The sequence below is a fragment of the Leopardus geoffroyi genome, chromosome D1, assembly GCF_018350155.1.
Source record: "Leopardus geoffroyi isolate Oge1 chromosome D1, O.geoffroyi_Oge1_pat1.0, whole genome shotgun sequence".
Lineage (NCBI taxonomy): Eukaryota > Metazoa > Chordata > Mammalia > Carnivora > Felidae > Leopardus > Leopardus geoffroyi.
The window spans coordinates 65,307,037-65,333,800 of NC_059329.1; the positions used below are offsets into that span (position 1 = coordinate 65,307,037).

General features: G+C 51.8%; 1 protein-coding gene across 2 annotated transcripts in view; it reads right to left on the reverse strand.

Annotated features, from left to right (window-relative positions):
• LMO1 (LIM domain only 1) overlaps positions 1-26,764 on the reverse strand; it is a 41,534-nt gene that overhangs the window by 11,839 nt on the left and 2,931 nt on the right. Inside the window, exon 2 of one of the 2 annotated variants that reach the window (XM_045484401.1) lies at positions 24,809-25,068. The exons of the other annotated variant lie outside the window; for it this stretch is intronic. Coding sequence (XP_045340357.1) covers positions 24,809-24,833 — 25 coding nt within the window. The 5' untranslated portion in view covers positions 24,834-25,068. The remainder of the gene's footprint in view (positions 1-24,808; positions 25,069-26,764) is intronic. 2 annotated transcript variants of the gene reach the window in all.

Consider the following 26,764-nt stretch of genomic DNA (forward strand, 5'->3'; position numbering starts at 1 on the left):
CCCACGTGGGCCCGCACCTGGGCCTGGAACTGCAGAGTTGGGTCCCACACAGGGCCAGCCAGCGGCCCCTCCGTGGCACCAACCCTGTTTAATGAGGAAATTTGAAAGTGTAATCTAATTCTGCAGAATCTCTTTAAATCTCGTTTTCTCAGAAGTAACTTCATTTCGCACGGACACATCCAGCCTTGTGAGAAGGCCTCCATTTCACACCAGTTTTATCTCCACAATTTCTCGTCTCACTGCACTTCTATCCCAGGGCCTTGCCATGCAGCAGGCGAGGCCTGAACTAATAGCATTTCCTACTCATTTGGAATCAAAAGCCAACGAGAACAACTGTTGAAACGCGTGGCTACAGTACCTAGAGCACGTTCATTACCACCCCTCTGCGCACCCCTTCGCAGGTGGCGCACTCACCGTGCGAGATGAGAGAGAGAAGCCGGGCTCCCGTGGCCTCCACCTCCCCACTGGGCCAGGGGAGGGAGGCTGGCGGTGGTGGCCAGCTCACCGGAGGACCGGCCCCTTTCACTCTGGCACTGCCCCTCAAGGGGGTCTGGGAGAAGAGGGGCTGTGTAGACGCGAAGACTGTGGGCCCTGCAGACAGACGGCCTCAGCTTGAATTCTGGCTCCAACACCTCCCAGCTCTGCCTCGATTTACCTACCTGCTAAATGAGGACTGCCCAGTTTAAAGAATTATTCCGAGGATTAAATGAGATAATGGACATGATTTATAAAAGGATCTGATGCAGTAGCTTAAGAAAATCAGCTATGAAAAATTATCTACGTCTTATGATCCAACAATTCTCTTCCTAGGTATACACCCAACAGAAATGGCAGCTTATGTCCACCAGAGGGGACGTACAAGGATTTCCAGAGCAGTTTTCTTCATAACAGCCCACAGATGAAAACAACACAAATGGCCATGGACAGTAAAACGGATGATCCACCATTGTGCAGTCATGCAACGGAATAATACGCAGCCACGAAAAAGACTGATACACATAACACTGATACACATAACAACTGATCACTGATCACATACACTGATACACATAACAACATGGGTGAATCAGACAGCAGAATGTTGAATGAAAGAAGCCAGAGGCAAAGGTACACACTGTATGATTCTATTTGTACGTAACACCCAAACAGGCAGAACTGATCTGTGGTGAGAAATGTCCGAATGATGGTGTGTATTACCGTGAGGCAGAAGGCATGAGGAAGCATGGTGAGAAGCTGCAAGTGTCCTAGGTTTTGATCTGGGTGGTGTTTAGAGGCGCACACATAGATGTAAAAACTCACTGCACGGAACATTTGAGGCTTCTGCATTTTACTGCATAGATGTTATACCTCCATTAAAAAAAAAAAAAAAGAACTAAAATGGAGACCTCTCAGTCAGGACTTTGGACACCTCTTCATAAACTGCCCCCTCCCACTTCCTCAGCACTCACTCCACCTGTTATCTCAGTGAATCCTCATATTAACTCTGAGGTACTAAATGATTACACCCACTCAACGGATGAGGAAGCAGAGGCTTAGGAAGGTTCAAGTCCTTACCCAAGGCCACATAGCTAGAAGGCTGCAGGGCAGGGACTGAAGTCCCCACCTGCCTGACTCCAGAGTTTAGATTCTCATCCAGCCCGTGCCCCATGGCTTCTCTGCTCAGCCTGGTTGAGGAAAGCTCACTGGGGTAGCATCTGGGTTCTCCCCTGCAGCCTAGATGCCAGAATGATGCCAGGAGGCATGCTTACAGCAGGGCCTAGGTTAAGAAGAACAGGAGAAATGATGGCCCAGACAGGGCACAGTCTCCATGCTCTTGTGTGTCATAGACCATTTCTGCTCACCTGGTGGCCCTGCAGAAGCTATAGCTGCTGTGGAACCTTGAAAGAGCTTCTAGGCAGGGCCAGAAAGGGGACATGGACCAGAAACTAAGGATGAAAAAGGCAGCAGGAGAACCGTGTAGAGGCAGACCTAAGATGTTGGCATTGTAGTCTTGAGAGAGACTTAGAAGCCTTGAGATGGCACATGACCTCAGGGGGTTGAGCCAAGCTGTGAGGGGCAGGCTGGGGGCTCTAGCCCAGAGCCTAATTGCTGGGCTGAGCCTCAATCACAGCCAGGGGCTTGTGTGTGAATGAGGGAAGAGCGGAGGGAGGGAGGGAGGGAGTCCTAGAAGAGGGGCCAGACTCAGGATAAGAAATTAAAAGGAGGTCCAGGCACCTGGGTGGCTCAGTCGGTTACGCATCCGACTCTTGGTTTCAGCTCAGGTCATGATCTCACAGTTCATGAGTTTGAGCCCCACATCCAACTCCGTGCTTCCAGCAGAGCCTGCTTGGGGTTCTCTCTCTCCTTTCTCTCTGCCCCTCTCCCTGCTCACATGCTCTCTCTCAAAATAAATAAACATTTAAAAAAAGGAGTTCATAATAAAAAAAGAGAAGAGAAGAGAAGGAAAGGAAAGAAAAGAAAAGAGAATGGAGGTCCAGCATTTCTTGCCTTCTCTAAAGTGTTAAGTCCCTCCAGGTTTCCACATCCACCACTGCAGGAAGGCAGAAGGAAAGCACTGCCCAGTGCTGTCCCCATATACCTGCAGCCACTACAGTCACGTTCAACTGCATGATAATAATATCCTTTATTCAATGCCTACTATGTGCCAAGTGCTTTACATGCATTAACTGCCCTCCTCATGATGATCCCTGAGGTCAGAGAAATCACACAACCTGCCTAAGGGTAAGCTTCAGACCCAGGCTGCTGGCCTCATCTCCTCCTGTTCTACGTCCTGGCCAGAGGCAGTATGGAATCATCTTTTTCCTAAGCAATGGGGAAGGCAAACTTCTGCTCGGGCCCAATCTGATACCTGCCAAAAGAAGAAAGCTCTAAAGATCCCTTGCAGGGGAAGGACGAGCCTCTGGTCCCCAGTGCCCCCAGAGGAGCCATTTCCTATGAAGGTGTAGGAAGCAGCAGGCATCTTTGCAGCGTGTTTTTGGTGGATCAAACCTCCTTAGAATGGTGCGTCCTAAAGCCTGAGTCCGCAAATGACGTTTGAGTGTTTGGAGATGAAGGGGCTGAGGAGTTTCCACACACATCTCATGGGCCCTCATGGTTGAGAGAAGCCAGACCCAGCACAGCCTGTGTCTGGCAACGGCTTTAGGGGACCCAGCGTAGACCTTGCAGGGGCCTGGATGATGCACTGAGAGACACTGGAGCAGGTGAAAATGGAATCTGCTCTCCAGAGACACATAATTTTCTGCCGTTCTTCAGTGAAGGAGACTTAGAAACATCAGAAGCTGCGTGTGCTCTTTGGAGCCTGTCATGGGCAATGATGCTTCAGTTAGTTGCATAGCTATCCGCAGAACGAGTGTAGGCATTCTCTTCCAGTTCTCTGTTTCCATGAAGTTTCACACATATCTCAAAAGCAATAGGTCGAAAACAGGACTCTGGACCTCCTCCCCAAAACCTGGTCCCTGTACCCTTGTCCCAGGCTTCCCCTCACTACACTAACACCATTATCCACCCAGATGCTCAGGCCAGAGACTGGGAGCCGCCCTCAGACCCTCCATCATCCTCATTCTCTCCCACCGCTGATTCCTGCTTCCCATCCTGCCTCTTCTTCCCATTTCCAGAGCCACCACCATCTTTCACACACCATCAGCAGAGCTCCTGACCAGCCTCTCATGTCTACTATCTACATTCCACTCTTCACACAACAGCTACAGAAATCTTTCAAAACAAAGTAGGTCAGGTCACTGCTCAGCTTGAAACCCTTCCATAACTTCCAGTGGGTTGAGAATAACATCCACCCTCTTCAACGAGCCTATGATATCCTCATGTGGTCTGGCTCCTGCCTCCCACTCCAATACTGTGCACCAGCCACATTCCTTCCAGATCTCCCTCCTGCCTCAGGGCCTTTGCACATGCTGTGTCTCCTTCCCAGAACACCCTTCTCTGCCTCTTCGTGTGGCTGGCTCCTTCCCATCCTTAGGCTTCAGCTTAAATGTCACCTTGTCGGAGAGGCTTTCCTTGACTACCTTATTTCCTTATTTACATGACTCCCTTGTCATTTCCTTCTGAGTTTTTAATCACAACTTGTAATTGTTTTACTTTTTTGTGATTGTACTAAAGACAAATGATTGGCCTCGCTCATAAGAACGAAAGCCCCATGAAGGCCTATTTTTTTAGTCCTGCCTTGTTCACCATTGTGTCTCCAGCACTGAGCCTCATAGCACTTTTTAACCATCAGTTCAGTTAATGAATAAAAAGACTAAGCAGAATCTATCCAGATATTACTGGTAAGAGTCTTCAGGCCAGAGGGGGCTAAATGCAGACAGGCAGGCTACCCAGAGATGGGAGCCTTCCCATCAGGCTTGTTGCTGCCCCATGCCACACACTGCTAGGCACCTATACTTATGTGGCCTAAGACAGCAGATCTGTGGCAGTGCCTAGGTCCTGCCATCCTCAATCTGGAATTTTGAGAGGCCTACCCAGGGCTCCAACTGCAAAATGACAGCTCTTTTGCAAATATAAACCCTCTACCCTTTAGATTAAGGGGTGTCAATCCTCTTCTCCAACCCCTCAGACCTGTGAGGAATGAAGTCCCCCTTTGAATGTCCCCTTGCACACAAATGCTCCATCCCAACCCTCAGAGAGTGGAGGTAGAGCCCCAAAGTTCAGTCATCTGTGAAATCTCATCAGCTCAATCTTTCCCTTTGTGCCTGTGGCCTGGTCACCCTTCCTTGCCTGGCACAGACCTAGCCTCCCCTACTCCCCACCTGAGGGTCCTCTTGGCTATGATATGACCACTCCTACCTCCCAGCCAAGTCTGAGCCTCTTGAGGACAGTGGGAGGAAAAAGCCCCCAAAGGTTACTACAGAAGAACCCTAGGCCCAAGCCTTTCTCTAACTGTAGCCTCTGCCAAGCCCCCTCCCATCCAGGGCTGCTGGAGCAAGCCCCCAGGTCCTTTGACAGAATGCTGCTTGGAGCTGTACAGCTATGGGAAATCAGCAGGGAAGGGTCTGGAAGCTGTGTTCCCCAGACAGCAACTCAGCTTCTCCCTGGGCACCCGCAAAGCCCACGTCACCCATCTAATGAAACAGGGCTCCCAAGGGGCCTGCAATCTCTGCAGAGGAGGAGGAGAGCACGGACTCTCAGACGAGTCTCAATTTCACAGCATCAGGGACGTGAGCACCAACGCGCTGAACCAGAAAACGAGAGTCTGGCAGGAGCTGCAGACACACCGTGAGCGCCAGGGGATCAGAGATTAGGGCCCTTCAAAATCAATTTTGAATTCAAACTTTTAAATGTGTTCTCCAGACATAAGGAGGGGACCCTCCAGGCAAGCTCAGCCTAGCCAGATGCTGGGTTCTGCTTCCTTCTCGAAGCATCCAGAACCTATCTGCTAGCCACTGGGCTGGATGAGGGAAAGGAGGACAAGGGGACTAGGAGGGAGACTCCAGTGCCCCGCACCCAGGAGCCACAGGGACAGGAGCCCCTTCGGCTCTTGCTGACACAGCATGGCCTCTGGGGTGCCTGTCTGGGGTCCTTCCTGAAGCTCCCTGGTGAGGCCTTGAGGGCTGCTCCACTCTCCTCTATAGACTTGGATGAGAGAAGCTGAAGGCAAGGTCTTGCAAGGCAAGGCCAGATCCCTATTCACCTCCCAACCTGGTTGAGGAGGCTCACGGGGCACCAGTGGATGAAGCCATTTAGAATAAGAGCTTTGGAGTCAGACGGGCAGGGTTTGTATCTTAGACCAGCCACGGTCTCCCAGAGAGATCTTGGTTCAAGAGTGAATTTCCCTCCCAGAAACCTGGTGGGAGAAAGCTTGCCGTGAGTGTGAGTGTCTTGGAGGGCAGGCCCTGTGAAGTCAGAGTGGTCCGAAGTCCCCCCAGTACAAAGGACAAGAAAGTATCCTGTGTGTGAGTCAGCAGGACAGGCTGGCTGCCGGGAGAGCTGGTGTGGCTGCCACAGGCTGCATCATCCAAGGCATGGTGGCTGCAGCCAAAGAGCTGACAATCATGCTGTCTGTCACCTGACAGACCGTGTGTGGAGTATTGAGTACAGTTCTGGGCCTGGCATGGTGAGGTGGACAGGGACACACAGGGAATTGGGACTCCTCAGGAAGCTGAGTGGGACCGCCTGCTCAGCCAAACCCCAGAAAAGGCCCCAGGGCTAGGAGCGGGAAGGCCATGGGAAGCTCAAGAGGGCAGACGATGCTCCTGGCAGCCTCAGCTATGGTCCCCACACTCCTGCCTGGGTCCCGGCTCAGCCACATTTGTTCCTCCGAGCATAGGATCAACCCACTACTGATGCCTTCCCCCCATCTCTGTGGGGAAGCGGGTCCGTGACGAGACTCTGGCCCCAGTGACCTCACAACCCCCGTTCCCCAGTTCTCCAATTCTCAGGCCACTGCTGCTTTAAGCCACACTCCTGAGACACAAACACGAGTGACTGTGAACGACTCTTCAGCTGAGAGGTGGCAGAAAGGGTGGCCGAAGACTTGGGCCTGCGGAGACCTCACAGGGAGCCCCTTTTGGAATGAGGAGCAAAGGGAAAGGGCTGGGGCTACTGGACCACATATGGGAGGGGAGGCAAGGCCCCCCGCCCCCCGGCCCCAGCTTGGGAGTGGGCTGTCAGCTCTGCAAGGAAATTACAACATGGGCCTGGGTAATGCTCCTTTTAGTTACAGCATAAACTGCAGCAATAAAGCGTACCTGGGGAATGTTTAGAGAAAGCACTAATGATTTCTTCCCCAGTGGTTAATAAATTCACTTCCAGATCAATTTGTTCGCGATAGAGCCCGGCGAGCGGAACCCGCGCGGCGGGCACAGCCGAGTGTGTCTTTTTCAGTATAAATGATTTATTACGATGATTAGCGGCACATAAACAATTTAAAATACAACGCTAATTAGTTTGGGGAAGAAAGGAGGGGAAAAGCCACCCTGCCTCTCTCCCCATTATGTTCTACTTCCCTAAGTGTGTACTTTTTAATTAAATCCAAATGTCACAATAAATTTAAAGTGTTTTATTACCACTCGGGGTAAGTAAGGCAGTCATGCAAGCCCCTTCTCAGGCATCTACAGGCCAGGCTGCGGGGGAGGATTGGGGGCACCAGCGGGGTCTGTCCACAAACTCTCCTCGAGATGGGAGATCTTTCAGGAGACCCCGGAAGCCCCTCCTGGTTTCTGGCAGCCCCAGGCTGGAAAGCGCTGGGACCGCCCACCTCCCACCTTCCCAGCCAGCCCAAGTGATGTCTCCTCCTTAACATTGGTCCCGACTGGCATGGCCACCTCTCAATGGGCCCACAATACTCCATGCCCTCTCCAAGCTCTCCTCACGTGCTAGGTGTATAGGTGACACTTTTTGTTTCCCTGGCTTCATGCTTGCCGCTTCACATCCAACATCTTACCACGTTCTCCAGTGCTATGAGTAGCAATTATTGTTTCAGTTTTATGGATGGGAAACTGGGGCTCATGGAGGTGGAGCAACTTATCCAAAGACACACAGCTAAAAAGCGGACTTTTTGCAGAATCCTTATTCCTATAGCACCATTCTACCTCAGAGCCCATACCCAGCCATGTCTGGGCCCTGATTTCCCAGTGCCCAGGAGGGGGCCGACGACATGATGGCGGCTCAGACAGGCCCCTCCAGAGTACAGAGCCCTGCCCTACCCAGAGACACATTTGAGGGAGGAGTTCAGGCAAGGGACCTGGACTCATTAGAGTCCAGTACAAGGTCAGGTTCTGCCATTGACCCACAATGTAAACTCAGTCAGGTCCTTTAAGCTCTCTGAGCTTCAGCTTCCCCGTTGGCAAAACTGGAGTGTGGCACCCATCTCACAGGGCTAAGGAACCAAAGCAGCTAAACCCACAGAGTGCTTTGCAATCCTTGACATACTGTGTGAGCAGTAATTGTTAACAAAAGCTCTCAGGGTGAGCAGGGATCCAGGAGAACCCCATTTCACAGATCAGAAAACTGAAGCCAGCAGGAGAAATGACTTACCCAAGGTTCCTCCAAACCTTAGGAGCCCAGAAAGGACCAGGCAAGGAAGCCCAGACAACAAAGGATTTCTCTCCTAAACTCTCCTGCACTGCTTATTTGAAATTACAAATATCCCTAAACACAGAGTTCCCACATGACCTGGCACTTCCACTTCTAACTACACACCCAAGAAAAGCAAAAACATGCGCCCGCACAAAAACTTGTATGTGAATGTTCATATCAGCATTATTCACAACAGCTATAGAGGAAACACAATCCAAACATCCATCCACTGATGAGAAGAAAAATAAATGTGATACATACATACAGTGGAGTATTAATTGGTCCATAAAGGGAAGTACCGATTCACACTACAGCATGGACGGGCCTTGAAAACATCAGGCTAGGGAAAAAGTCAACCACAAAGACCACATATTGTATGATTCCATTTATATGAAAAGTCCAGAACAGGCAAATCCACAGAGACAGAAAGTAGATTAGTGGTTGCCAAGGAGGGGGGAATGGGGAGTGACTGCTAATGGGTATGGAGTTTCTTTTTAGGGTGATGGAAGTATTCTTGAATTAGGTAATGGTGAGGGTTGCACAACTGTGAATATACTAAAAACCACTGAATTATACATTTTAAAAAGGTTAATTGTGTGGCATGCAAATTATGTCTCAATAAAGCTGTTATAAAGGAAAACATAACAAACAACAACAAAAACAAATACCCTTCTGAGAACAGGAGAAACCAGCCGACAAAAGTCAAGTCCTAGGGTTAGGGGACGAGGCCTGGGAGGTCCAGCAGCCAGGCCTCACAGGGAGGTCCGGCCCTGCTCACCCCATCTGCAGTCGGATGCTCCCCAGGGAGGACAGGGCTCCAGAGTGCCCCCTTGCCTCCTCCCAGCCCTCCCCATCCGGAAACCTGACTGTGCCCACTTTTCCAGCCCTGCTTCCCAGGAAATTCAGACACTACTGGATCCACCACTCTTCTCTGACCTGTTTGCTTCCACTATCGCATTCATGTTTTGTCTTTTGTTGGAATTTCTGCATCTTCTGAGGCCTACGCCCGACCCAAATACTGGGCGTGCCCGTGGGGGGACGGTGCCTCTCTCAGACCTTGAGCCTGTCCTACATTAGGCACCACAAGTTATGGTACGTGCATAACGAATAAGATCACAGTGAGGCCCTCCAGGCCCCCCAGCCCAGATTCAGTTAAGGAGTGCTGCCCTCTCCCGCTGGGACAGGGGTGTGAAGGCTTGGATCCAGGCCACAGAGGCTGCCTCTGGGTCAAATGAAAACCACTGGAGGGAGAGAGCGCCCTTCGTGGCTAATCTGAGAGGGTGACTCAAAAAGATGAAGCATCCTGGCCAACAGGGGGCACCAGGCTGGCAATGTGACAGGCACACCCAGCCACACCCCCCTCCTGGGTCTGGAGGGATGACCAAGGTTAGGTTGAAGGTTGTTAGGGCACCTCAGGCTTCATCTGAGCTCACAAACCAGCCTCCAAGTCTCCCACATGTGGAAAGAGCCCCCAAGAGGTGACAGGACAGCTCTGGTCACTAGAGAAGGGTACCTGTGCCGTGGGGCAAGAGGACATAGGCCCATTTCCTAGGCACGAGGCTGGTTCCATGAGTCTCCATGGCTTCATCATGGGCTGCTGTCTCAGGAAGCTGCCCCTTAGGGAAACTATCCCCTAGCTTCTCCAAACTTCTCTTCCAAAGCCCTGCGGGTCAGGACGTCTCAGGGGTAAGGGGTGGCAGGCACCCTTCACTTACACAGCCACCATGTTCTCACTAACAACTCTGCAGGTGGGCACAGTGCTTTCTAGTGGGCAAAACACACAAAAAACATTTTCTCCCATCTGAGTTCTCTGCAAAGGACAAGGAGGATGCTGTGGGTCCTAATTTACGTGTCAGGCAACAGGCTTAGAAAGGATGCATGGTTTTGCACAGGGTCACACAGCAGCAGGTAGAAGAACTAGACATGCCTGAGGTCTCACTGTCAGAGGAAGGCAGAGTAGGGCTGGAATCCAAAGTCCACACTTATAACCTCCCTCCAAAGTCAAAAGAAAGCCACTTCTGCGGTAAGCTGTCACACCCTCACGCAGCTGCTGTTGCTTTTAGAAAATTTGACAGATTTCACATCTGCCTGTGTCTGGGCTGATGCTCTTGGGGTTTTTCTCCTCTTAGGGGAGGGAATCCAAAGCCTTCACCCTGGAAGAGAAGGCAGAGCTCCTAGGAGTGTGGGCCCTGGAGAGAAGAGGGTGTGGCTGGAGACAGGATGGAGTGGGCGGGTGGGGGTGGTTTGAGTCACCCCTGGGCAGCCAGGCAGGAGCGGCGCCACCCACAGATGCCCCTGAGAGTCAGCTCACTGCACAGGCAAGACCTTGTTTCACTTGTACCACATGGAGGTGCCCTGAGACACGAATTCTGTTCTTCTCAGGGCCTACCCTAGCTATATATAATTGGGGAGTAGACTGTATAAGACGCAGACAAGGTAGAAATACTTAGCTCTGTCCCAGAATCAGCTTTCATGGAAGCCAGTCTGAGAGAGAAAACGGGCCCAGAGCTAGGAGGCCAAGGAACTCTTTACAGACAGATCACATGAGGCAGAGGGGTTAGGAAATGGCCCATGGGTGGCTGGGCAGGTCTGGACTGGCTGCTTTTCCCCATCCTGGTATGCTCCTGCTTGCCTCAGGCCCACGGGCTTCAGGTCATTCCTTTGGAACCTGGAAAGTCAGAATCTTGGTCCAGTCATGAGGAAGCAATAGAAGAGCAAGGGTAGGGTCAAAGGAAGCCTCAGGCCAAAGACAGGCAGACAAGCAAGGGCCTCTGGGACAGAGGTAGGTTAGGACAGGTTTGGAGCCAGGTCCTCTAGTCTACCTTCCTTCGGGCTCAACTCCAGAAGTTCAGGCCCGGCTCCTGGCAACCAAGAGGCTCTAGCCAGGATCTTCATCACTGGGAGACCTCAGATGAGCTGTCACATTCCAAGGCCACACTTCCAGCCATGCCCTCTACCCTTTTTTTCCTGGACTTTAACTGCCTCCTCTCTTAACCATCCAGACCCCCATTTGTACCCCATCACCTCACATGTGCAGACTGCAGACTCGGAAGGAAATGGAGGAAATGGGAAGAAGTGGGAGGAAACAGAGGGAGGGAGGGAGGGAGGGAGGAAGCAAGGAAGGAAGGAGCAGGGAGCAGTCTGATGCTGGAGGGGTGGGGAGCAGATACTCTGGGAAGCTCAAAAGGAAAAATGCTTCCCCCTCACATTATGCATTGTCTTTTCTGCCCCTCTGATTTATTTTCCCCAGAGTAGCTGTGGTTTAATAATATATTTGGTCTTTGTCTCCGGTTCTTGGCACAGAGCTTCTAAAACCCTTGATTTTCCTGAGTGATAGGAATATCTTCTGTTATTCCTGAGGAGCCCCTTCTGAGCCCACCTGCGTTTATGCTATTGAGGTGACTTAAGGTGAGGACCTCAGCCAGCCTCAGGATGGGGCTGGTCACCAGAAAGACCCAGCAATTAGAGGGCTGGGACTTTCAGCCCTGTGTACTGACAGACCTCCAGGAAAGACAGGGAGGGGGCTGGAGATTAAGCTTCAAAAAAAACTCTTGAACAAAACTTGATGAGCTCTAGGTTGAGGAATGCATCCGTGTGCCAGAAGGGTGATGTACCCCAGTTCCCCAGGGACAGAAGCTTCTGTGCTCAGGACCCCTCTCCCCAGACCTCACCTTATGTACCTCTTCATCTGTAGCTTTTATAGTAAACTGGTCAGTGTAAGAAAGTGTTTCTCTGAGTTCTGTGAGCCATCCTGGAAAATTCTCTAACCTGAGGAGGGGATCATGGGAACTCTGATTTAGAGCAGGCCTGCCAGAAGTATAGATGACATCCTGGATTTGTGATTGGCCTCTGAAGTGGGGACAGTCTTGTGAGACTGAGCCCTTAATCTGTGGGAGCTGATGCCAGAGAATGTCAGAACTGAGTTAAATTGTAGGACACCTAGTCGGTGTCCATTGAGAACTGGAGAACTGCTGGATGGTGTTGGAAAACATACCAGAGCAGTACAAACAATCTTTTTTTTTTTTTTTTTCAACGTTTATTTATTCTTTTTGGGACAGAGAGAGACAGAGCATGAATGGGGGAGGGGCAGAGAGAGAGGGAGACACAGAATCGGAAACAGGCTCCAGGCTCCGAGCCATCAGCCCAGAGCCCGACGCGGGGCTCGAACTCACGGACCGCAAGATCATGACCTGGCTGAAGTCGGACACTTAACCGACTGCGCCACCCAGGCGCCCCCAAACAATCTTAATAAAGTGTAACTCTATCCTCTCTCTAGAACACAGCAATCCTTGTGATCTTCTCTGCTCCTCTCCAACCTCTTTCACCTGTTCATTTGTTCATTCGTTCGTTCATTCATTCACTCACTATTCACTTAATAAGTATTTGCTAAGCATCTGCTACTAGGAACTAGCCCCTAACACATATATTTTGATAATAATTATACTAACATTAATGATTTTTCATCAAGAAAGTAGTTCTTAATGAGCTCTATTAAGTCAATTTGATTCCTTGATCAATTTTCTATTCACTAGCGTTAAACCAAGATTTGCCCCCCTTTCCTGTTTTTATTTCACTAGAATTCTTTTTTGTTTTTTTTTTTCCTAGCACTTAAAAAAATTATTTTTTCAACAACCTTACTGGAATTATTTTTATTGGGATTGATTATTTTTAAGTTTGAAGTGACTATTTGGTTCATGATCAGTTTTTGGCTCATATTAAATCTTATGAACTAGAGCTTTTGACATGGTTGAGATTTCTTTTGTGGTAATTACTTCTACCAAAAAATGTTTCCTGAGCCAACTTTGGCAGATCTAAATTTTGTCAGGAAGATTTGATTCCTCCATCAAATCTTAGTCAATAACATATTTTGCCAGGTGCAATCTTAACTGCTGCCAGTTTTGCTTTGTGTTAATTATTTCAACCAATTTTTATTTTTTTCCCTGGGATCATATTTTTTAGTTGTTACATTTTCAATAATATTAATAAGATGTTATTCTCACATGTAAGGCATATTTTGGCACTGATCTGATAAAAAATTCTGGGGATCAAAGAGCAGTGTGAAAACATGCAGGGGACAAAAAGACAGGTGACACTCTGTATTTGGGCTGACTACCAGGTCAGAACCCTGTACCTGCGGGAGACCTGTCCACTGCCTTTTGCTCCTCCAGAGCCCTAGCTCCTGCCAAGACACCTCACAGATGGAAAACAGCTTCTGGCTTGAGTAAGAACCGTTGACTGCTGGAGACAGCCTCTAACTGACAAGCAAAGAGATGGGGTATAGCCCCGGCATCCCATCGTGGGCTGGAGGCAGCCTCTGCTGGGCCTCGGACTTTTCTACTCAGAAAGTATCTTAGAGACATTCAGCTGAGAGAGGGAATAGATGCTTCTTGGTGCCTTAGTTTCCCTGCCATAAAAGGAGGTAACTAACCAGGAGCCCTTCAGGCCTGAGGCTGTGACTTGTGTTCACTGGCCCCCAGGCTCTGGGCTTGCTTCAGGGGTCCCCTCTGCCTCTTAGTTGTGGATCTGCCCGGGAACAGCTGGAAACCAGACCATCCACCTGGATTCAAATGTGGCAAGACCAAGTATGGAGGGTCGGAGGCCAGAGATGTCCTCGCCTGGAATCTCTACTTCTCTGACCCCAGGACACCAAAGAAAAAGCAACCTTGTCAGGATGGTTTCTTGCTCCTGGCATTGGCCTCAAAACATTCGTTCCCCACAGTTATGTCTCCATACACAGTGCCACTAGGCATCAAGCCGCCAGCAGCCCCTGCAATGTAAATAGTGAAGCACAGACCCAGAGGGTGGAAGGGGCCAGTCCGTGGACATAGTGTGAGTTGGGGACAGAGCCAGGCTATGGGCGCAGGAGTCCTGGCTCGGCCCTGTGCTCCAGCTCATAGGAGAGCCTCCTCTAGTCCTGCTCCCATGTGAAGAACTCTTCAAGTGGTCTCCACCCAGGCTGCCCCAAAGATGCTGGCCCCCCCTGGCCTGGCAACAGCCAGGGGGAGGTTGAGGCCCTCAGTCCAACAGCCTCAGAAAGACTGGCTCAGGAGGAACCACCCTCACCTCCTCCCAGAGTCACCACTGAATGAGAAGAGAGGCCCTTAGGTAATGAACAGCTGCTCTGTAGGCTCCTAGTGTCCTCAGCAAACTTACCATCTGTCAAACAAGGAATCCAGAGGTTTCCATCCCTAGCCCTGGTCCCTGTGTGTGCTTACAATCAGTGCTACTGCCTCTTACCACTCGGGTCAGGGAGGCCTAGGAGTGTCTTTACCACTACCTCCCCAAGCTTATGGCGGGCAGAGGCCTGGTTCTCATCTCAAGTCTGCCACATACCAACTTGCTGGGCTATCCTAGGCAAGTGTCTTTCCCTCTCTGAGCACAACCTCCTCCTCTGCAAAATGGGTCTAGTGTTGGATCTTCCAGACTCCCAAGGGAGCCGTGAAGATTAAGTGAAAGGCTTTGAGACATCTGTGGCTTTCCCGGGTGTGAGGCAGAGGCAATGGGCCTCCTGGGGATGGAGCTGATATTTCATTCTTTCTGGGGGAGGCTAAACTGTTGGACACCTGAGGCCTGAGATGCTGTGCCAGAGGCTCACCTCTCACAGTAGGCTGATTTCTAACATGGTCCCAATGATCCCATTTTCTGATATCCATGCCTTTGTGTAATCCTCCCACTTCCTTGAGTATGAGCTGGACCTAGGGACTTGCTCCCAAGGAAGAAAATGCAGCCAAAGTGATGGAATGTCACATCTGTGATTAGACGTGTCACATCTTATAAAAGACTGTGAGCTACTGCTTGCTAGCAGACACTCTCTCTTGACGGCTTTAAGGAAACAAGCTGCCATGTTGGAGAGGCCCACGTGGCATGGAAATGAGGGCTGTCTCTGATCCACAGTCAGTTAGGAATGGGCCCCCCCAGTCCAACAGCCCATGAGGAACTGAATCCTGCCAACAACCAAATAAGTGAATAGGAAAGCTCAATCCCCAGATGAATCCCGACATGAGACCACAGCCCCCGCCAACACCGTAATTATCGTCTGTAAAAAAGACCCTGAGCAGAGGACCCCGCTAAGCTGCACCTGGGCCCCTGACCCTTGGAAACCATGAGATTAGAAAATGGGTGTTGTTTTAAGACGGTAAATTGTGAAATAATATGCAGCAGTTATGCAGCAATAGGTAGCTAATACACTACCTCACTGGTGTACCACACAGGGCAGGGACCTCTCCTCAGGCCAGAGAGAGGGGACCCTGAAGATCCATCTCAGCCCTATAATCCACATTGCTGTGAGTTTCCCTATGGAGTCCAGTCTTTGCTGTGGAGTACTCGGGGGAGCCCAGAGGACAGAGCCCCCTTGCTTTCCGCTGGGCCGACCAGGAAAGCGGGCGGAGCTGACCCACCTCACCACACCATAGCCCTAGGTCCTTTCCAAACAGCAATTCTCCTGGGTCTCTGCACCCCACGCATGTCTGGAGCAGAGTCAGTATTTCAAAGCACAACCACTTCCACTTTCTCCCCTGTTCCTCACTAAAACCGAAGGAAAGTTAGGGAACCGTACCAATCATCTACAAGACCATCAGGAGCCTGGCCAACTGAAGCCTCGACGGACCTAGCAGACGGTCTAGCAGACGGTCTTAATCACACCTGTTTGACTAGTCGGAATTACGATTACCATTTATCATTCAGAATCACTACACGGCAGAGGCAGGATCTGAACCCAGTCTGTGTGACTCAAAGCCCACGTGAGCTCCCCTTGTTTTACAAAAGGGAAAGCTGAGAAACAGGGTGCTCCAGCATCCGGATGGCACCCGCAGGCAGTCCCCCGCAAAGTCCTTCCCAGACACCAGGGATCAGGAATTGGACCTTGTAAAGATTCAGGGAAGGGAGAGACAGGACAAAGCAGGTGCTTGGGCCTGAGCGGCGGCCACTTACGTGGGAAGACTGGGTCTCCGTCCCCTCTCTATCAAGTCATCACACCAACGGGTGAGGCTGAGTTATTAAACCTCCCTTCTGGGGTGCCACACAGGTTTTCTCCACTGAGACTCAGAGCGGAGGGGTGGCTGCTCCCGCCACACAATATTAAAATGTCAGGAGTTTAAGGCCTGCGCTGGTTGAGTCATAAGTTATCAGCACCCAGTGAGGGCCGACAGAATGCCTCCCTTAAATTATTAAGCAGAAAGCGTCAGACTGTAATATTTTGCTAAACCAAAGTACAGACACAGACAAAGATGTCATTTCAATATTTGAAACCAGCAAGTTTAATTTAAAATAAGAGCAAACCAATAAGCTCAGAACATAGTGGCGTGTGAGAGGAAAATTATACTGTGAGAGAAAAAAAGTGGAAGGACTTAAGAAATTTATAAAAGTAATCTCCAAGTGGAAATTAGAAATCAAGGCCTAGAAACAGAATAACACAAAAGAAATATTACTGTCCACTTTCTAAATCAATATAACACTGCTCCACGCCGGAATTACCATGGTAACTCAAGTAAAAAGAATCAAGCAATTCTTATTATTTCAAAATAAAATCACAGCCTGAAGCCTGGGTTTTATTACAACCACTGATAGATCGCTGGCTTGTATTTATCTGAAATATTGCTTTTCAATCAGCTGGTTTATGAATGTACACAGGCCTCTCACCAGCCCACTTACCGCCCCGTTTTGAGGTGAGGGGCTAACCAATGAATTGATTCCTGCCTGACTGCATCTGCATACACGCCCAGGCTGGAGTCAGCCCTGGTAACCACGGAGCTTCTCACCCCTTCCAACCATCCAGGGGCACTGCAGGGCAGAGTGGAAAAGCCAGAGAAGGCAGCAGGGGGCTGACCTCATTGTGGTTCCCCTCCAGGCTTGCCGCCTCCAATGGCAGCCCCGAAAAACCACCCAGACAGCCAGCTTCCCTCACCTTGTCCCCAGGCATCCTGGCTGGCTGGCACACCAGCTGGCTCCACCTCTTCTCCCGTGAACCCTCCCTGGGTGTCCTTCTCCCCCAGCTCCAAGTCTGTCAGTTGGAACAGGGAGGCAGCCGAGTGCAGAGAAGGACGGCACACTCTGTAGTCTGATGGCCTGAACTCAGGCACTTGCAGGTGGGGGGCCTGCGACCAGCTACACAGCCTCTTTGGATGGCGGTTTTCTCATCTGTGAAATGAGGATAATACGAGCAGCTCTTTCTAGGGTGGTTCAGGGTATTATGTGAGATCTTACATGGGAGATGCTTTGGTGGACTGAGTACAGAAATGACCCCAATTCTCTACTCCTCCTGCTGGTATGTATGCACACCCTTTGTAATGTGAGTCTCTACCTCTTTCCTTTAAGGGCAGAATCTGACCACCCCAACCCAGTCCCTGAACTTGGGCTGGCCTTGTGATTTATTTTGGCCGACAGAATGTGGCAAAAGCGAAACCTGTCAGAACCAAACCTCGGCCTCAAGAAACCTTGTAGATTTCCACTCTACCTCCTGACCTGTCTCTGCCATGAAAACAGGCTGGAAGGGCTTGCTGGATGATGAGGGACTTGTATCCCTGGTGTCCAGTGGATCGGCCATCTGCCAGGCATGAGAGAGTTCAGTTGAGACCCGAGAAACTGCTCAGCCCAGCCCAGCCCAAATCACTGACCTACAGATTCAAGAGCCAAATGGATACTTGTTTTGAACCTCTGAGTTGGGGGTGGTTGGTTACGCAGCAATGACTTACTAACACACACACAGTGCACAATGCCTCACTTTCAAGTAAGGCTTCAGTAAAACAATAGCAAGTGTGTTTCTATGACTCCTAAAGACTGAGAAGCTGCAGCCAAAGAGACCAGACTGTAAGCTCTGCACAAAGCAATGTTGCTCCAGAGGCATGAGGCTTCCTGGTTTATCAAGTGTGTACGTGGACGTTATCGTTCCCATTCTAGAGACGTGAAAACTGAAGCCCAGTAAATTGTCTGAAGTCACATAGCAGTCAGCTGGGACCTAGCACGCAGGTCTCCTGAATCAGGCTGTACTCGAAGACAGCAGGCCACTCAAGACAGCTCAGTCAGGAAGAGGCAGGAGTTAGGAGCCAGTGACCCACTCTGACCCGGCAGGCCTGCACTCTGAGGCATCTGCCCCTGCAACCTAGACCAGCCTGCTCACTCCTGTCACATCACCTGCCTTTAATTTGCCTCAAGTTGTGTCAGCCACCATGGACTCCTGTCTTAGACAAAACACAAAATGAACACACTCCAACAAGAGACCAGCTTGTTGCTAGGTAGGGTGGATGCGACTCTGAGCATGGCTTGGAATGGTCTGTAAGAGGCTCTGACCACCTGTAGGCTCCTGCAAGGTCATCTACAGGGGAAAGGGCATGCCAGGCGAGGGGAACAACATGAACAAGAACACAGTGGTAAATGCCGGAGTCCGCCTGCAACACAAAAGCAGAGCGAATACGTTAGCCCCGCATTGGATAGCTAGCGTGGCGGAGGGTCTCAGGCATCATGTCAGGATAGCAGAGGCTGGGTTCCTGGTTGTAGCAAGAACCAGGAGAAAGATGCTAGGTGGGATGGAAGAATGGCAGTGGCAGAAAAGAAACAGGTGGGTCCAGAGCCCCAGATGAATGCAATCCAGGGGTGTGCTGATAAATACTTAACAACTGGCTCTCTGAGAAAAAGCCCTTATTTGTATGGTTTGCCGATTTCCACGGTGTTAGTACTCCCACCATGGCTGATTTCAAGCTATCAACCTGATGCCACAGAACTCAGAGTTGGGAAGAGATGTGTAGGCCAGTGCAAGATGGCTCCACTGGTGTGGTCCTATCCTGAGTGCAGACCTGTCAGGAAAACTCACCCTAGCAATACCACGAAGAGTTAAGCGTGAGGGTGGGAGGATGTCCTGCATGCCTCCGTGTCCTTCAGTTATAGACAGGGCAGGTAGGATGGGGTACATGCCATATGCACCTTTGGGGTGCTCTGGTCCATGAAGGCCCAGGACAGGTTAGAGCCCATCAGCACATGCCAGGAGGACTTCCATTTTAGGACAGAATCGTGTCCTGTGGGCTGTCGGCAGGCTGGCTGGGGCCACAACCGGGATGCTCAGGCACCCGGTGCCAGTATAGCTGATGTCTCGCCTAGTCAGAGTTTTCTACCACCTCATCATGCCTTGGAGAGAGGGTCAGAGGTGATGGAAGCTGGGCACAGAGCTCAGAAAGGTGCTGAAGCTCTGCGCTCCCTACAGAACCCTGGGCAACTCTCCTGCCCATTTTCCTCAACTGTCCCCCTATAAATGGATGGGCTTGCAAAGAGTGGTCTTGAAGGCTTCTTCCTACAATGCTACCTGCCTTGGAGATCTGGACAGTGGTAAGTAGTGAAGACAGCCTGCCTCCTGGATGGCAGTGATCAATGGCCATGGTGGGTAAACTGGAAGAGGGAGAGTGAGTGAACAAGGCACCAAATCGGGTGCCAGATTATTTGATCATACTCCAGCTGTGTGGAGAACACTTCACACAGGCATGAGGCCTCCTGGTTTATCAAATGTATACACGGATATTATCTTATTTAATCCTCATTAACAACCCAACCATTTAGACATGGTTGTTCTCATTGTGGAGATGAGATGGTATGGAGGCAAAGTAACCTCACCATCAGGTGGGCATGGAACACAAAACCACAGTGGGCACGTTGGACCTGCACAGCTTAGCAGAATGGTGGAGGCAGCAATGAGCCCAGTGGTGCCTGGCACACTGGGGAACCAATGCCCTTTTCCTCTACCTTCCTCCCTAACTCCTTCCAATCTCCTAGCACCCCTGATCAGGAGTTCCTCTGGTCCCTGGTGGTGGATCTGAACAAGAGCCTTGGCCTGCTGGCTACTTATGGGCAGGTCTGCCCTGGGTGGATATAGCTCTGGAGGGGGCCCGCATTTGGTGGGGACCCCAACATGGCTTGGGTCGTGTCCCTGGGAGGCTCTCCAGCTCCGTCTCCTGCTCAGAGAAGGCCTGGTCTGTCCAACCATGGCCACTTCTCAACTCTGGCAGCCAGGTGCCTGCGGCCCACTGCTCTGAGGCCGAACCTCATGTTCCTCTGCCCACGACCACAGAGGGGTAGCCGCCAATGCTTGCTGGCAATCATTCATCTGTTCCAAGGGAGAGAGACCAAAATAGATCTCCTCTTGGTCCTGCTCACAAATGGGGCCTGCTGGGAGGCTCCTTAAATGGAAGTGGGTGGGGCAGCCACCTGGTCTGACTCTGGGACACTGGCTGGGGTGGGGAATCAATTCTCTGAGGGATGAAAGGCAGGCCCAGGTTCTAGGAAAATGCGCACTTCCATGTGCTAAAAGCATCTTTGTGGGACATGTTCAGAAAGGGAGAGAGAGAGACCGTAAGAGAGACAGGCAGCTCCCGCAGCGACAGAGGCCAAGTGAGCGGCCACGTCAGCGCCAAGCCCCGGCACGCAAAGGGTGAAGCTTTTAGGCGAGGAGCGGCCAGTGATCTCAGCTTCCCCCAGTCCTAATGCTCCTGAAAGGCTCTCTCCCACTCCCTGTAATTGGGCATCAGTAGTTAATGCAGTATTGACTGCATTACACGCTCCCGTGCCTCCCCTCACTAATGCCAATTGCATCACCTTGTACAGTCACCGGCTTGCTTAGCCAATAGCCGTTAAAAGCAATCCAAATCATGAATCATATGGGAAACTTTTAGCAAGACACTGCCATCCAAGGAGACAATTTACAGTTGAGTTAATCTGGGTACATTAGCGAGACATGGATTCTGGACGACAGACCAATTTATGTTGTTTCCCCGTCCCCCACCACCCTTAGTGCTCCATGTGGGCAAATGAACGGAAGAGCAGGGAACAGAGAAATGCACCTGCTTCTTTACCCAAGGCTCTGGGAGGGGGTGAGGGAGACCCATCTTTACAGGCTCTCTGCCTGGCTGAATTGGGGCAGGAAGGGAAAGCAGCTGTACATGCTGCTCAAGATCTGTGAAGCCTTGCTTTCAGCAGCGAGGAGGTAGCTGCGGCTGGAGCTGGCATGGGAGCTACAGATGGAGACCCTTCTCTTCTAGGCACCAGGCAAGTGTCAGGCCTGGGCCCCATGCTACTGGCCTCACAAGGCCTTTACCAGTCCTCAGTAGGCACCAGCATCTCCTGGACTCTGACTTCCTGCTGACCCACTGGGGTCTCTGGCATGGAACAGCACCAGGGCCCACTCCCTGCCTCCATCTCTGGGGCCAGGAAGGTCCTGGCCACACTCTGCTAGGAGAGACCCCCAAGGACTCTTCTCAGTCCAGGGTGTGATGGGCTATCCCAGGAGGCCTTGCCAATGGCTGAGCAAAAGCTGGTCAGTACCCAAGAATAGCCAAGAGCCTGCCCTGGTGGATCGACCAGGTCCACTGTGGAGGTCACACTCATAGTGGTCATTAACAATTGAAGACTCGATGTCTGGCCCTCCTCAGTCCAGCTCCACTGTCCTTAGGCAATTTCACTTATTAAAAATGCTCTAAGGATCATGGCTGGTGTTTAGTTCTCCAATTTGCCTGCTGTGCCCTGTGGTCACTCCAGTCTTCCGGCTGGGCCTTTGCAGAGGCAGCTTACCTGCCCTTCTCTAGCATGTACTTGGTCCAACACCCCCGAGAGGGTGCCCTCTGCATCCTCTCCTGCCCAGTCCCCCACAACCCAAGGCTCTCACTGCTCCTGGGGCTGCTGGACCCTCTGCTGCCTGCCTCTACTCAAGGGGCTCTTCTCCAATGGCCTGAGGGCTAATCTGGCTCTCTGTGCTCAGAGCTCCCTTTGCTCTCCTAGATTGCAAGCCTCTCCGGAAGGCCCACAGCCTAGTGCCAGCTCAGGCACAGGTGCCAGGGAAAGAAGGGCTGTTTCTCCGGGAAAGTTGGAGCAGGGCTTCCTTTGCTGACAGGCAGGCCCGACGGCATTTAGAAAGCCTGGACCCTGAGTTCCAGTAAAGTGGAGATGGGTAGGCCAAGAGCAAGCGTCCAAATGAAAGCAATTAATCTTAAAACCAGAAGTTTAACCATTTGCAAAACAGATCTTTCCTCTCTGTGGTGGCCCTTCACTGCTCGACCTAATGGATTACTTTATTAATAATGCACTGTGCTTAAAAGCAAAAAAAAAAAAAAAAAAAAAAAAAAAAAAAATTTTCTGACGATTCAATACTTCAGAAAGTCTCTTAAACCCGTTGCTACGGCAAAGCGATTGATATTTTATTATCTTTCAGAAGTGCAACATGAAAGCCCCGCAGCCCAGCAGAGCAAGAGCTTTGGTCCTCGGTAGCTGGCAGACCTGACTTCAACCAGAGGAGCCCCAGCCCCTTCCAACAAGATGCTGTCAGGTGGAGAAAAGGCATTGGGGGTGGTTAATAAGGGCCCGAGTCCCTGCTGCAGCCAGACAAAGGGTGCAGTGATGCATCCCTGAGGGACATGCTTCTTGGGGGCCTTGGGGGCCAATGCTGCCACCCAGCTCACAGGGCCACCTGCTGAAAGGGGTAAGTGCCAGGAAGAAATTAGGCAGCAGGCACAGAGGGGCAGGTGAGCGGATCTAGAGTCTTTCTCCCTTCCCCTACTGACGGTGCCACCCGCAGGGGTTCTTGGAATTGGAGGAGGCCAGACTCTAATATGAAGTGGAGGGGAGATTTACGAGCAGAAAGATTGCTTTTGGAGGACACCTCTGGGCTGGGCAGGACAAGAATCAAATGGCTCCTCAGGGCCCCAGCTGTCTACCTTCCTTGTGCTGTTATGGGCCCCCAGAGCTCAGTGGTATGAACTGTAGTGGGCACCACACTGCTTAGACTGGACAGAGAAGGGGACCAAGGGGCATCCTGGGCTCCCCTCTGCAGATCTGGTGGAGAACTAGGGGAAACACATATGCCCAAGGTGGTTGAGGTGCACTGCAGTCTGGAGGCAGGAGACTGGCTAAAATGACCTCCAGATATCTATTCCCATTCAGGGCTCATCTGAAAATCTTGAGTATCACAGAGCTCAAAGGAAATCTGGGATGCCTGCACAGGGCACTACCTAGGTGGCAGTGGTGGAGGTCATCTTGTCCCACGAGAACAATCTCCCTAAGGCCTCCCAAGGATAGGGCCTGGGTGTTTTCGATTTCTGGCTTGGGCCTGAGGAGCCAAGCATGCCAAATAACCATGGCTGAAGACATACCTTGATTTCCACATGCTTTCCATCATGAGAGTACCTCCAGAAACCAAGGAATGACCCTCTGCACTCTCTTCTGCAGGCCCCTCATTTTACCAAGAGGGAAAGTGAAGGCTAGATATGGGCACGACAAAAAGCCTCCTCCCTCCTGGCCTGCCCTGACCCGGTCCCTTCTCCGTTTCGTTACACAGACCTGTAGAAGCCCAGTCCTATGACGGCCCACATGGGGATCCTGGAGAGAAGTAGAGCATACTAGAGATGGAGGTTACATCCATCCCAGCCAGACCCTGGCAAATACATTCTTTTGGCCAGAAACAATTAGTTCCCCCTTGCCTCTCTTACTACATACATGCTGAGAAATAGCCTTCGTGGGCTTACTGGCCACAAGGCTCCTCCACATGCGACTCCCAGACCAGACCCTTTAAATGCCCCTCCCTGATGAAGGTCTTAGAGGCGGTGGGGAGGCTAGGAGCATCAGCATGTGGTAGCAGCAAAGGGCACACCCTGTGTGAGTGTGACCTTGAGCAAGTCACTGAACTTGGAAATTTTACTAAGTGACCATGTCAACACCACCACTGACCTGGTGGGCAGAGGGCCCAGGCCAGTAAAGACTCACTAGCAGAAGGCCAGAGAATGGCCACCATGGTCAATCAAAGAGGATTCCTGCTAACACACAGCAAAGCCACCTTCTCAGTTCCTTACCAGAAGTCAGGTGACAGCAGGGGTGCCAACAATTACATACTAATCTCCCTACAACACCAACACACCAGGCAACCCTCAGCTATAGGGCAGGGGGGCCTGGGCCAGCCGGGGAACTGCTACTCTTTGGACACTGGGTACTCCGTTTGGGTCACAGGGCACCCGCTTGGTTTTACCCTCAGGCGCAACGGGTTCTCCAACCTCTCCTAAACATACCAGGACACACATTGCAGGGCACTACCAGTCAGGAAGGCTTTGGGGTATGTGGGACCACCTTCTAGAGGCTTCCAGCAACCCTGGCCCCCTCTGTTCTGACCTCTAGGGCGCACTGAGGCTCTCGACCACAGCAGGTCATGGCAATGTTGCGGGCCGCTCCTGCAAGAGTGCTACTGGCCGGTGGCGGGACACTTGCTTCCTCTGGGCCAAACTCTCGCCTCCGCGCCCGGGGATGGGGAGATACTGGGCCACTACTTGAGACGTCTGTCTCCCCGAGGGTCCGGCCGGCCTTCCCTTCGCCCGCCGGGCACCCAGGGGCAAGCAGGGTCTTCCCGCGCGCCCGCTGGCCGCAAGCTCTGGCGTCCGATTCTCCCGAAGCCCCTGATTCGCCCGCCGCTTCTCCCCTCTCGGGTTATGCGGCCGGCGCGAGGGAGATGGCTGCGGTGAGAGGAGCGGCCGCAAAGACGAAACGCCGCGCGCGGAGCGCCACTGCGCCGAGATCCGAGGGGACCCGAGCCTGCACGCGGCCCCGCAGAGCAGCACGCGGCCGGCGCACAGCCCGCCCGCCCCGGGCTCACTCACCCCTCCCCCGGCCCCACCTGGCCGCCCCCGCCCCTCTCCCCCCGCGCGCCGCCCGCCCGGGAAGCCCTGCACCGCCCGGCGTGTGTGAGCCAGCGTCCCGGCGTGTGCTCCCGCGCGCCGCGGCGGGGGGCCAAGGGGTGCGGGGCGTCGGCCCCCCGCCCGCCACCTACCGTCCTCCTTGTCCAGCACCATCATCTCGGGCGCTCCGTGTCCAGCCGCAGCTCGGCTCGGCCGGGAGAAGGGCGCCGACTCCGGGCGCGCTTCGGCGGGGCGGCCGGTCCTCGGGCAGCGAGCGGGCTCTAATTACCCGCTTGTCCGGCTCTTAACCTAGATTGCACTCAGCTAGAATTACATTCAGGAGTGAAGCACTTCGCAGATACAAAAGCAGTCTCACCTACTTTTGTGCCTCAGAATTGCAAGGAACTACGAACTGCAATTTAAAGAGGGGGGGAGAGGGAGAGAGAACAGGGAAGAGAGGATCAGAGCCGTTTCTTTGATTCTCACCTTCTAAATGGCTCAATTTGCCCAGTATAATCTGTCTTAATGTAATTGCATTTGATAGCTCATAACCCTGGCTCTGGCAACGACACAGCTTTCAGCCTCATAAAGTGTTTTCCCCTCGGATTTAATCTGAATCTCAATCTAAAATTATATTCAAAGAGATGGGGGAATCTCGGCGGCCGTCTCCCGCTGCCTTTCTCCCTCAATGTATGAGGTTTGCACTCCTGCTAGTGAATAAATGCACACATTTCCCGAGGCCCCCCTCCCTCCTGGGTTAATGGGGAGTGGAGACGCGCGGGTGCCCGGCTCCGCAGCGCCACCTGGAGGTAGCTCGGCCCCAGCTGGGCGCGTGGCTCCGCGCAGCACCCAGGGTCCTCATCCCAGACCCTTGGTCAGGTGTACCACTTTTGTCTTTCACTCACACCCCCTCAGCCTTGGTTTCTGCCCCGGGCAGATCTTTCTCCGACCTCGTGCCCTCGCTTCCTACCTGCTCTGCCAGAGGCTTCTGGTTGCTTCCTGGATTTTTGGCAAAGTTAACCCTCTGCAGGGTACAAACTCTCCCACTTTGAGTCTTAGGGCACCACCCTGACCCCAGCACCCCCCTCCCCTACCAGCAAGAGCATCCTAATTCCATAGGAAGTGGGATCCTGTCTCAGCTTCTCTCTGAACAAGCGCAGCACGGCCTTGAAGGTTTTTCTCATTGCACAACTATTTATTGAGCATGTATTATTATAAGACACTGGTGATACAGCAGTGAACAAAAGATTCCTGCTATTTAGGAATTGAAAATTCTTCCTCTGTAATTCAGGAGGCAGGAGGGAATACAGTGCCCATCTCCTCTCTCCTGAACCCTTCTTCTCTGCTAGTGTCCAGACTGCCTACTCTAGGAAGGCCACTCTTAAATACCAAGAGGTTTTTTTTTGTTTTTTTGTTTTTTTTGTTCTCGACAGTACCAAATTCCAGGAGGGGATGGAAATCTTAATGGATTTTTTTCTAACCCAAAGATGGCTTCGGATAGATGTGTCAGAGGCTCATCCCTGGCAGACACTTCTGAGGACTAGACCCAGGCAAGGAGAAGGAAGCCGAAGTCCCTGGAGGATCAAAGGACTGCCAGTTGGGATTTCATCCCATCTCTGCCTATTGCAAATGGTGGATCTTAGAAACTCACTTTATCTGGGCCTCAGTTTCCCTGTTTGTGTAGTGGGAGACATGTTCTGCTATCCCACGTTGCTGTGGGGATGAGTTAATGCATGTGAATGTGCTTTGTAAACTGTGGCACCCCAACAGTGGGGGGACTCATTGGGTATAAATGAGACCTGGAGGCCAGGCTGTGCCCCTTAAGCCTTGGCAGACCACAATGCAAGGTGCTTGACCAGGGTGGGGAATGGGGGAGCAGTACAGAGGCCCATCTTCCTCCGTCCTAGGCAGGGAAGTCAGGCTTTGAGAAAACAGAAGAGGCTGCTTCTAATGAGATGCCTCATCCGCAGCTCCGAGGGTTTCACTTTCCCCTTCATCTTGAATACTTAATCCTAATAGTCCTTGAGTATATTTGATGTTAAATATATCATTTTGCTCAGCCTCACTGTCCCTCAGGACTGTGAGCTTGATCTCTCCCCTGCCACCGC